This window comes from Carcharhinus amblyrhynchos, chromosome 33 (genome assembly GCF_965287045.1).
Source record: "Carcharhinus amblyrhynchos chromosome 33, sCarAmb.v2.hapA, whole genome shotgun sequence".
NCBI lineage: Eukaryota > Metazoa > Chordata > Chondrichthyes > Carcharhiniformes > Carcharhinidae > Carcharhinus > Carcharhinus amblyrhynchos.
The window spans coordinates 187580-200366 of record NC_137356.1 but is presented as its reverse complement, the minus strand read 5'-3'; the positions used below and the strand labels follow the sequence as shown (position 1 = coordinate 200366).

Sequence of the window (12787 nt, the reverse complement as noted above, 5' to 3'; positions counted from 1 at the left end):
TTATGTAGATTTCAGTCAAGTTCTTTATATTCCCTGGTGAAAGAAGACTCAGTGACGGCCCTCGCCTCCTGCTCTCTGGCCCAGGAAAGCCTCGCATCACCCTGCCTCTTGACCCCTTGCCACCTTGCCCCCTCATCACTCTCCTCTGCTACATCTCAGTACATCTCAGAGAGGAAGAGGGAAAGGATAAGGCTGGCCCCTGTTTGGGCCTCATGGCATGCTTTCTTGGAGAAGGTGGAGCCTGCCATTCCATCCGCTGTTTCTGTAACTCCATCAAAGGCCATGGCACAGAGTTTGGGAAGTGTTGCTCTAAGTTCAGTGAATAGTGTCATTTGCTTGGAATTCCAATCTAATATTAGTTTGTCTGTTCCACCTTCACCTCCAACAATGCCTGGTAGAAATTAATTTTGTCCATCTGATTAGCTGCCTCTGTCGCTTCCCTTTCTCCTGCCCCACCAGGGCAAACTCTCGTTAGGCTTTCTCTTCTCTAGCCTGTATATTCCTGTAGCTTCTCTTCTATCTCACCTCATCCAGTCTCATCTTGTCCATCTCTTGGTCATTCAATCCTATTCCCACTATGCTCGTGACTCGTCAATATCTCTACCTGGCTTCCATGATAGAAGATATTGTTCATTGTTCTGTCTCCTGTGAAGCTTTCATTATCACCCTGTCAAAAAACTCCTTTGTTTAATACTTTGAACATGTTGCCATGTGCCAGATCTGTGCCCATCTTTTTCAGAATTCCACGTTTAAATCCTTCAATCAAGGTTCGGCACATAGAGTCACAGATTACACTCAATGTGACTTTATCCTTGATTTGACTGCAATCTTTGCATGTTGGTACTTCTGCAGTCTGTCCTCTTCAGAATCCCTCATTTCAATCAGTCCACATCATCAATTATGTCTTCAGCTCTAAAGCCTGTTAGCTCTGGAATTTCTTCCACAAACTGTTCTACTTTTTCCGTTCTTTTCGATAAGATAGCTTCAAACCTTTGACTGTTATAAATACAGGAAGTGTTGGAACTACTCAGCAGGTCTAGCAACGTCTGTGGAGCGAGAAACAGTGTTATTGATTCAGTTCCAAAGACGAGTCATATTGGACTCAAAATGTTAACTCTCTCCACAGATACTGCCAGCCCCGTTGAGTTTTTCCAGCACTTCCTATGGGTCTGCAGTCACATGTAGGCCAGACTAGGAAAGGATGGCAGATTTCCTTCCTTACAGGACATTAGTAAATTGGGTTTTTACAACAGTTGACAATAGTTTCATGGTCATTATTCAATTCCAGATTTTTTTCCTTTATATTCAAATTCCACCATTTGCCAATCTTGGGATTCGAACCTAGGTCCCCAGAGCATCGCCCTGGATCTCTGGATTGTCAGTCCAGTGACAGTACCACTATGCCGCTGCTTACATGCCAGTCATCCTGGGGTATCCAGTCATTCTGTGACCAAATAAGCTGCTCAATGACCCTTGCAGCAGTGAGCAAGCCAGGGCTACTTTGTTATTTTCAAAGTGTGATTTCAAGATTAACTCAAGTTTGAGATATTTTCCACTTGTCTGTATTTTACAGAAGTTGAAATGGGACGCAGGAAATCAAAGAGAAAGCCTCCTACTAAGAAGAAGGTGCTTGGGACTTTGGAAACACAGTTTACGTGTCCATTCTGTAACCACGAAAAGTCATGTGATGTTAAGATGTAAGTGTGTGACATTACAACAAGCATATTTGATGGCGTTTCAGGCCTGGTGGGATGCCAGTTTGCAAGCGTAACTGGCCATTGCATTTTAAAGTTACATCTAACTGATGAAATTGGTACATTCAGTGGAATTTTTCCAGAGTCCTGCAGTCAGTCAGGATTTGGGGTGTAGCCATGCTGTAGGAAGGAAGTGATTGCACTAGAAAAGGTGCAAAAGAGACTCACCAGGATGTTAATCTTGCTGGAGCATTTCAGCTATGAAGAGAGGCTGGTCAGGCTGGGTTAGTTTTCCTTGGAGCAGAGATGGGGGGAGGCGATACCCGTGGATGTGTATGAATTTATGAGGGACATAGGGTAGCTGGGGAGGAACGATTCCCTTTAGTAGAGGGGTCAATCACCAGTGGGCATAGATTAAGGTATGGGCAGGAGATTTAGAGGGAATTTCAGGAAAAACCTTTTGGTCCATAGAGTGGTGGGAATCTGCATATTGCTGCCTGAAAGGATGGGAGAGACCAGAACACTCAACATTTAAAAAGCATTCAGGTAGGCACTTGAAAGCCATAGCGAACAAGGCTTCGGACCAAGTGCAAGGAAATGAGATTAGAATACTCAGATGCCTGACGGCCAGTGCAGACACAATGGGCCCCCTTTCTTGGCTGTAAAACTCTGAAGTTGGTGAGATTTTTGGGTGGGACTGCCTTTGTTTGGTTTCATTCATATCCATCCAGTTAGCAAGTTCTTGGGTTGAGTTTCATTAACCATTCTGTTGATCCTTGTGAGTGAAGTGTATCTTTTCAAGCTGTGTAGCGAAATACTCGGGTTACAATGGTGTCATTTCTATGTATGTGAGTGGAATGTATCATGTCCTGTGTAGTGATTCCTCGCACTTCAAAAAACTCATTAAACATAATTCTGCCAGGTGGAAATTTGGCCTGAAACCAAAAATGATAATCTATTTAATGGAATAATATACAGTATCAGACAGTGAATCTTTCAATTCAACTTTGTTATACAACACAGAAAATATTCAAGATCCTTTGAGGTCACAGTGACACAAAAGGCTGCATTTCTCTTAGCTAAGTAAATCTAAAATGATCTTAGAAAGCTAAATTTGATGTTAGTTGCTACGCAATCTAAAATCTGGGGTCATTGGACCCAAGTTGCGTGTAACATTTTTATCATGTTTTTCTTTACAAGGTTCACTGTCTGAAACCTGGTGTAGTACACGTATCTGGTCTCTGAGCTCAGGACTTTTCCTGTGAAGAATACATAGTGTGATTGAGGTTTTGGTGTTTCTCTCAAAGATTATAAGTTAGAAAATACCAAAATAAAGTAAGGGGAAATATGAAGATATCAGGCAGAAAATTGGACAAGTAAACTGGAAGGAGGTGTTCTTGGGGAAAAGTACTGAAGGAAGGTGGTGGATTTTCAAGGAATGTTTGTCTGGAGCTCTGCATGACAACATTCCGATGAGACAGGGAGGTTTTGGTAGGTCGCGGGAATCGTGGTGCACGAAGGTTGTGATAAACCTAGTCAGGAAGAAAAGAAAGGCGTACAAAAGGTTCAGAGAACTAGGAGAGGTTAAGGATCTAGAGGAGTATACGGTTTGTAGAAAGGAGCTTAAAAAGGAAAGTAGGAGAGCCAGAAGGGGGCATGAAAAGGCCTTGGTGGGTAAGATTAAGGAGAATCCCAAGGCGTTCTACAAATATGTGAAGAGTAAAAGGATGAGAAGCGGAAGGATAGGACCTACAAAAGGTGAAGGGGGAAAAGTCTGTGTGGAACCGGAAGAAATGGCAGAGGTGCTTAATGAGTACTTTGCCTTGGTATTCGCGGTGGAAAGTGATCTGGGAAGTTGTGCTGCAGTTTTGTGGCGGACTGAAAAGATTAAGTATGTGGAGGTTAAGAAAGAGGATGTGTTGGAACTTTTAAATTCTATCAAGATAGATAAGTTGCCGGGACCGGAAGGGATGTACCCCAGGTTATTGTGGGAGGTGAGGGAAGAGATTGCAGAGCCCCTGGCGATGATCTTTGCGTCGTCGATGGAGACGGGAGAGGTTCCGGAGGATTGGAGGATTGCGGATGTGGTTCCTATTTTCAAGAAAGGGAACAGGGATAGTGCAGGAAATTACCGACTGGTGAGTCTGACCTCAGTGGTTGGTATGTTGATGGAGAGGATACTGAGGGACAGGATTTATGAACATTTAGAAAAGTTTAGTATGATCAGAAATAGTCTGCACGGCTTTGTCAAGGGCAGGTCATGCCTTACGAGCCTCATTGAGTTCTTTGAAAATGTGACTGAACACACCGACAAAGGAAGAGCAGTGGATATGGTTTACATGTACTTCAGCAAGGCGTTTGATAAGGTCCCCCATGCAAGACTTCTTGAGAAGGTGAGGAGGCATGGGATCCAAGGGGCTTTGGCCTTGTGGATCCAGAACTGGCTTGCCTGCAGAAGGCAGAGAGTGGTTGTGGATGGGTCTTTTTCTGCATGGAGGTCGGTCACCAGTGGAGTGCCCCAGGGATCTGTTCTAGGACCCTTGCTGTTTGTCGTTTTCATAAATGACCTGGATGAGGAAGTGGAGGGATGGGTTAGTAAGTTCGCTGACGATACGAAGGTTGGTGGTGTTGTGGATAGTCTGGAAGGATGTCAGAAGTTGTAGCGGGACATAGATAGGATGCAAGACTGGCGGAGAAGTGGCAGATGAACTTCAACGCAGATAAATGTGTAGTGGTCCATTTTGGCAGGTCCAATGGGATGAAGGAGTACAATATCAAGGGTAGGAGTCTTAGCAGTGTAGAGGAGCAGAAGGACCTTGGGGTCCGGGTCCACAGGACTCTTAAATCGGCCTCGCAGGTGGAGGATGTGGTCAAGAAGGCGTATGGTGTGCTAGCCTTTGTTAATCGAGGGATTGAGATTAGGAGTCGGGAGGTAATGCTGCAGCTTTGTAAGACCCTTGTCAGGCCCCACTTGGAGTACTGTGCGCAGTTCTGGTCACCTCACTACAAGAAGGATGTGGAAGCTATTGAGAGGGTGCAGAGGAGATTTACAAGGATGTTGCCTGGATTGGGAGGCATGCCTTATGAAGATAGGTTGAGGGAGCTAGGTCTCTTCTCCCTGGAGAGACGAAGATTGAGAGGCGACCTGATAGAGGTTTATAAGATGTTGAGAGGTATAGGTGGGGTGGATTCTCGGAGGCTATTTCCCAGGGCTGAAATGGTCGCTACGAGAGGACACAGATTTAAGGTGCTGGGGAGCAGGTACAGAGGAGATGTCAGGGGTAAGTTTTTCACTCAGAGGGTGGTGAGTGAGTGGAATCGGCTGCCATCGGTGGTGGTAGAGGCGAACTCGCTGGGATCTTTTAAGAGACTTCTGGATGAGTACATGGGATTTAATGGGATTGAGAGTTATAGATAGGCCTGGTGGGCATGGATATGATCGGCGCAACTTGTGGGCCGAAGGGCCTGTTTGTGCTGTAGTGTTCTACGTTCTAAAATAAAGTTGAATTTTATTTTTCAGCATGTGCTGTTGGGAGTTTATTAAACAGTCGGTACTCATTTTCAGACACAAATCAAACATAAAAGTAATTGTAATAAATGGACTGATCAACTTTCTGCAAACCTCTTGACCAGGGAGTCTGGCAGATGCCACAGATTTAATTTGACCTGTCTCTCTGGGGCATGGAAATGTATGGTTTCTGAGTCCTGTGCTTCACTCTTTGCACATACTGCTTCAGTTATCCTTGCAGTTTCACAGTTAAGGTTTAGGCTGGTGTTGAACACATCAGGTAGGAGGAACTTACTGGAATCACCTTTCTGATTTCTGAACAGATAGTGTGGAGTTTCATGTTAAGATCTAGCTGTTTTTAATGTTTTCCTCCTCAACCACATTTTTCAGGGACCGAGCACGGAATACGGGGATCATATCCTGCACTGTGTGTTTAGAAGAATTCCAAACTCCTATAACATGTATCCTTCATCTGAAAAAAAGAACATGGTTGGAGAGTTTCTGGGACAGTCTGAACTTCTCACTCTGTGCTCACAATGTCCTTTTCTCTTGTTTCCTTCCTCAGGGTCTCAACAACACAACTTAAAATATTTTCTTAGAATGATAATCAAACAAGCTGACATCAGGAAGCGTGCTCAAAAGCTTAGCCAGAGTTGGTTTTATGGAAGGTGTTAAAGGTTAAGTTGTAAACTGCAGAGTATAGGCCTAAATTCAGAAGCCAGTGTTGGGAGTGGTGGATAGAAGGGAATGGGGATCCACACAGTCAGAGGAATGAGGAGAGTAAAGGAGAAAGGGAGCAGTTCTGAGGGCTGCGTGGAGGGGGTGGTGAGGACAGTTGGTGGGGACAGGGGGAATGTATCACTGAAGAAGTTTGAGATGGCTTGTGATGAGTCCACAAAGAGATTTAAATAATTTAAAATTTGGAGATATTTGAAGTCTAGTGACAAATGTAGGCTAATGGGTGAGATAGATAGGATCCGGGCAGCATGAAGCGCTGGGGTCGGGTCCAGGCAGCAGGAAGTTTATAGAAGCTTGACAACCAGCCTCAAACTCTTTGAAATGTTGCAGTCTAGAGGCATCAAATATATTAAGATTTAACTTGCAGAGGGATCTGAGCATGCAGGTCCATAGTACCCTAAAAATGGTAATACTGGTGGCCAAGGTGATTAAGAAGGCATAGGGCATGCTTACCTTCACCGACTGGGTCATTGAGTACAAGAGTTGAGAAATCATGTTGCAGCTATATAAAACCTTGGCTCGGTTGCATTTGGAGTATCGTGTGCAGTCCTGGTCACCACGCTATCAGAAGGATGTAGAAGCTTTGGAGAGAATGCAAAGAAGGTTCACCAGGTTGTTGCCTGGTCTCGAGGGTGTTGGCTGTGAGGAGAGGTTGAATAAATTAGGATTGTTTTCATCGGAAAGATGGGGGCTGAGGGGAGACCTGATAGAGGTCTACAAAATTGAGAGGCATAGACAGGGTGGCGAGTCAGAAGCTTTTTCCCAGGATGGAAGTGTCAATTACAAGGGGGCACAGGTTCAAGGTGAGGGGGGGAAAGTTTAAGGGAGATGTGCAGAGAAAGTTTTTCACGCAGGAAGTGGAGGGTGCCTGGAACACACTGCCAGAGAAGGTGGTGAAGCAGGCACATTAACAACATTTAAGAGACATCTGGATGGGTACATGAAAAAGGAGGGAATAGAGGAATGCGGACTGAGTAAAGGCAGAAGGTTTTTTTTAGTTAGGGCATCATGATCAGCACAGGCATGGAGGGCAGAAGGGGCTGTTCCTGTGCTGTACTTTTCTTTGTTCTTTGTTAGAAGATGGGTGATGTTATGCAGATGAGAGGAGCTTGTCTTGGTGATGCTGAAGATTTTGTCATCAAGCTCAGTTTGGAGTTGAATAAAATGGCGAGACTGCTGCTGGAGAGGGAATTGGAATTGAGAGTGAGTCAGAGGTCAAAGACTAAAACTTCAATCTTCACAGTGCTTAACTGGAGGAAATGATGGTTTATCCCAGGTGTCAGCCAAGTAGTGGTCAACACAGATAGTGTAGCATCCACTTGGGTAGAGCTGGCTGGGATCCAGACTTCTGCATTCCAGTGCTTCTCTGGTTAGCCTAATATCCTCTTCCTGCTGTAAATTACAGCACACCTCCAAATAAGCTGTCTGTGTCCTCAGCATCCTGCTTTGCTCACCCATCACCTCTGGTGCTCACTGGCTAACACCGCTGACCATCTGATCTTTGTATAGTGAAATTCTCTTCACCGCTCATTCCCTTTCTTATTAAAAATCCTCCTTCAATCCCAATTTCTGATCACTATTCAAAATCTCCTTTGGCTCAACATTTGTTTTTTCCCTTGTGTTGCTATGAAACATTGTGGAAAATATATTTTCTGTCTTACAGGTGTTATACAATGCAAATTGAGAGGAGTAAGTTGCTGAAAGAAAGAGACAGCACCAGGGGAGCTGGAGGGGAGGCTATTACATGTGTCTATGTAGGGCAGGTGTAGCCAAGATAACTAGGTAGTTAGTGGGAAGGTGACACCAACTGTGAGCCAAGTTTCAGTCAAATCAGGGTGATTTGGCCTCCTCCTGCTCCTACCTTCTACGTTTCAATAATGCAATCCTCCAAAATAAGGCCCTGGGTGGCAAAAGCTTGTTTGTGAGTGGGCAGGCATACTGGAGAGAAAAATGGTGATTGTTAATCAGCTGGCTGAGCACGAAGGGATCAATGGTTGGTGCTTTGGATATGACAACATGGAGGTTACATAGAATACAAGAGCAAAGAGGTTATGATGGAGCTGTGTAAAATACTCGTTAGGCCACAGCTATAGGACTGTGTGCAGTTCTGGTAGCCACACTAGAACGGAAGTGAATGCACTAGAAAGGATTCACCAGGATGTTACCTGGGCTGGAGCATTCCAGCTATGATGAAAGACTGGTCAGGCTGGATTAGTTTGCCTTGGAGCAGAGAAGGCTGAGGGGGAAGAGGGGAACCTGTTGAGGTGTATAAAATTGAGGGACATAGGGTAGCTAGGAAGTAGAGGGGTCAATAACCAGTGGGCATAGACACAAGGTATGGGGCAGGAAATTTAGAGGGGAATTTGAGGAAAATCCTTTTTGCTTAGAGGGTGGTGGGAATCAGAAATCACTGCCTGAAAGGGTGGGAGAGACCCAAACACTCAACATTTAAAAAGCATTCAGATGGGCACTTGAAAAGCCTTTGATCAAGCGCTAGGAATTGGGATTAGAATAGATAGATGCCTGATGGCCAGTGCAGGCACAAATGGGCCAAAGGGCCTCTTTCTTGGCTGTAAAATGCTGAGGTTGGTGAGATTATCTGTCATTTGGTGGGACTGCCCTTATATGGTTTTTTCATATCCATCTAGTTTTAGCCAGAGACTCATCATAGTAGCTTTTACCAGTAATGTCCCAAAAGATCTGTTCTTGACCCCTATTATTTCTCTTCTCCGTGTTTTATTCTTGTTCAGCTGAAAACATTCACAATAACTGTAGCCACCTCCAGCTCACTTGCCACTTCTCTTGTCCCCTCCACTGTCTCTTGAATAGACAGACAGCTCTCCCGCAATTCTACATTGGATGACTGAATTTCCAGCTGAATTTTGATTCAGTCCCTTTCACAAGCTCTGCTGCTTAGCTACTAATTCCATCTGTCTGGCAACTGCCTGAGGCTGAATCAGACTTTTCACAAGCTGTGATGTATTTGACCTCAATGAGCTTCCAACAACAGACCCATGCCATCGCTACAACTGCCTATTTTCATAGCATTTTCACAAAATTATCATGTCTGTTCCTGCCTTAATGTATTGTTAGCTTAAACCCTGATTCATGCCTATGTTCCCTTTATATTTGAACATTCCATCACATTCCTTGCCAGCCTCTTTCTTTTTACCCTCTTCCAGTCATCCAAAGTCTGTTGCCCGTTTCCTAACACGTCCTAATCATCCATCTTCCATGATTGGTGACCTATATTTGATTGGTTAAGCAATCCCTCTATTTTAAAATTCTCACCTTTGTTTTTGAATCCTTCTGTGGCCTCAGCCCTTGCTATCTCTAATTTCTTGGTGAACTACAGTCTGCCTATCTGCTTTTCTCCAATTCTGGACTTTTGCGCTTTTCTGATTTTCTGCTGGCCTTCATAGCGAAGGGGATTGAATATAAAAGTAGGGAGGTCTTGCTGCAGCTGTATAGGGCATTGGTGAGGCCGCAGCTGGAGTACTGTGTGCAGTTTTGGGCGCCGCACCTGCGCAAAGATATTTTGGCCTTGGAGGGAGTGCAGAGGAGGTTTACTAGGCTGATACCGGAGTTGAGGGGGTTGAGCTATGAGGAGAGGCTGAATAAACTAGGCTTGTACTCGTTGGAGTTTAGAAGAATGAGGGGAGATCTCATTGAGACGTATAAGATGATGAATGGGATGGATAGGATAGAGGTGGAGAGACTCCTCCCGCTCAAAAAAGACAGTAGGACTAGGGGGCACAGCCTCAAGATAAAGGGGGGGCGTTTTAGAACGGAGTTGAGGAGGAACTTCTTCACTCAAAGGGTGGTGAATCTCTGGAATTCTCTGCCCGTTGAAGTGGTGGAGGCTGCCTCGCTAAATATTTTCAAGAAGCGGGTTGATGGGTTTTTGATAAGAGAGGGGATTAAGGGTTATGGGGAGAGGGTGGGAAAGTGGAACTGAGCCACGACAGATCAGCCATGATCTTATTGAATGGCGGGGCAGGCTCGAAGGGCCAGATGGCCTACTCCTGCTCCTATTTCTTATGTTCTTATGTTCTTAAATACTTCACAATTAGTGGCCAAGTTTTCAGCTATCAAAGCTCTAAGATCTGGAATGCTTTCCCTAAACAGCTTCACTTCTCTTTCCTCATTTAAGATATTCCTTAAAGCCGACCAAAGCTTTGACCAAACCTTTTGTCACCTTTCCCAATATCTTGCTATGTGGCCAGATGTCAATGTTTGTTTGACAGTCCGCCTGTGAAGTGCCTTGGGAAGTTGTACTGTGTTCAGGTATTTTATAAACTCAAGTTGCTTTTCTTTGGAATAATAGTGAAATTAACTCTTACTGGGGACACAAGTTGGCAAAGTTAGCTGATAAGATGATAGCTAAGAAATAGGGGTAGGAATAGGCTGTTTGGCCCCTTCAGCCTATTCCGCCATTCAATAGGTTCATGGTTGATCGACTGACATTTCTCATGTCCACTTTCCTGCCCTTTCCCATAACCCTTGATTCCCTTATGATCAGAAGTCTATCTATCTCAGCCTTAAACATACACAGTGACTCTGCCCCCACAGCTCTCTGTGGCAAGGAGTTTCAAAACTCTCAACCCTTCGAGAAGGAATTTCTTCTCATATCTGTCTTAAATTGGTGTCCCTTTATTCTAAGACTATGCTGTCTGATCCTAGACTCTCCCTTGAGGAGAAACATCCACTCAGTATTTACCCTGATGAATCCTATATGTTTCAATGAGATCATAGAACATAGAACACTACAGCACAAACAGGCCCTTCGGCCCACAAGTTGCGCCGATCACATCAATACCCACCAATCCATAGACCTATCTATAACCCCTAATCCCATTAAATCCCATATAGTCATCTAGAAGTCTTTTAAAAGACCCCAGCGAGTTTGCCTCCACCACCACTGACGGCAACCGATTCCATTCACTCACCACCCTCTGAGTGAAAAACTTACCCCTAATATCACTTCTGTACTTGCCTCCCCGCACTTTAAATCTGTGTCCTCTCGTAGCGACCATTTCAACCCGGGGAAACAGCCTCTTGAGAATCCACCCTATCTATTCCTCTCAACATTTTATAAACCTCTATCAGGTCGCCTCTCAACCTTCGTCTCTCCAGGGAGAAGAGTCCCAGCTCCCTCAATCTATCTTCATAAGGCATGCCTCCAAATCCAGGCAACATCCTTGTAAATCTCCTCTGTACCCTTTCAATAGCTTCTACGTCCTTCCTATAGTGAGGCGACCAGAACTGTGCACAGTACTCCAAGTGAGGCCTGACAAGGGTCTTATAAAGTTGCAGTGTTACCTCCCGACTCCTAAACTCAATCCCACGATTAATGAAGGCCAGTACGCCATACGCCTTCTTGACCACATCCTCCACCTGCGAGGCTGATTTAAGAGTCCTATGGACCCGGACCCCAAGGTCCTTCTGCTCTTCAACACTGCTAAGACTCCTGCCCTTGATAGTATACTCGTTCATCCCATTGGTCCTGCCAAAATGGACCACTACACATTTATCCGCGTTGAAGTCCATCTGCCACTTCTCCGCCCAGTCCTGCATCCTATTTATGTCCTGCTGCAACTTCTGACATCCTTCCAGACCATCCACAACACCACCGACCTTTGTGTCATCGGTGAACTTACTAACCCACCCCTCCACTTCCTCATCCAGGTCATTTATGAAAATGACAAACAGCAAGGGTCCTAGAACAGATCCCTGGGGCACTCCACTGGTGACCGACCTCCATGCAGAAAAAGACCCATCCACAACCACTCTCTGCCTTCTGCAGGCAAGCCAGTTCTGGATCCACAAGGCCAAAGCCCCTTGGATCCCATGCCCCCTCAGCTTCTCAAGAAGTCTTGCATGGGGGACCTTATCAAACGCCTTGCTGAAGTCCATGTACACCATGTCAACTGCTCTTCCTTCGTCACTGTGTTCAGTCACATTTTCGAAGAACTCAACTAGGCTCGTAAGGCACGACCTTCCCTTGACAAAACCATGCTGACTATTTCTGATCATGCCAAACCTCTCCAAATGCTCATAAATCTTGTCCCTCAGCAGCCTCTCCATCAGCTTACCAACCACTGAGGTCAGACTCACCGGTCGGTAATTTCCCGGGCTATCTCTGTTCCCTTTCTTGAAGATAGGAACCGCATCCGCAATCCTCCAATCCTCCGGAACCTCTCCCGTCTCCATTGACGACGCAAAGATCATCGCCAGGGGCTCTGCAATCACCTCCCTCACCTCCCACAGTAACCTGGGGTACATCCCATCTGGTCCCGGCGACTTATCTATCTTGATAGAATTCAAAAGTTCTAACACATCCTCTTCCTTAATATCCACATACTCAATCTTTTCCATTTGCTGCAAACCTGTAGCAAAATCTCCCAGATCAGTTTCCACCGTGAATACTGAGGCAAAGTACTCATTAAGCACCTCTGCCATTTCTTCTGGTTCCACACAGACCTTTCCCCCTTCACCTTTTATAGGTCCTATCCCTTCTCTTCTCATCCTTTTACTTTTCACATATTTATAGAAGGCCTTGGGATTCTCCTTCATCTTACCCGCCAAGGCCTTCTCATGACCCCTTCTGGCTCTCCTAATTTCCCTTTTAGCTCCTTTCTACAATCCTTATACTCTTCTAGATCCTTAACATCTCCTAGCTCCCTGAACCTTTTGTACACCTTCCTTTTCCTCCTGACTAGGTTCAACACAGCCTTGGTGCACCACGGTTCCCGTGACCTACCATGTCTCATCGGAATGTTGTCGTGCAGAGCTCCAGACAAACGTTCCTTGAATATCCGCCACCTTCCTTCTGTACTTTTCCCCA

The 12787-nt window shown here is 45.2% G+C and overlaps 1 protein-coding gene across 2 annotated transcripts in view; it reads left to right on the top strand.

Moving 5' to 3' along the window:
- Positions 1-12787, top strand: part of elof1 (elongation factor 1) — a 30604-nt gene that overhangs the window by 15140 nt on the left and 2677 nt on the right. For both annotated transcript variants that reach the window (XM_080216535.1, XM_080216534.1), the window contains 2 exons: positions 1574-1697; positions 5593-5663. In XM_080216535.1, coding sequence (XP_080072661.1) covers positions 1582-1697; positions 5593-5663 — 187 coding nt within the window. In that variant the 5' untranslated portion in view covers positions 1574-1581. The remainder of the gene's footprint in view (positions 1-1573; positions 1698-5592; positions 5664-12787) is intronic.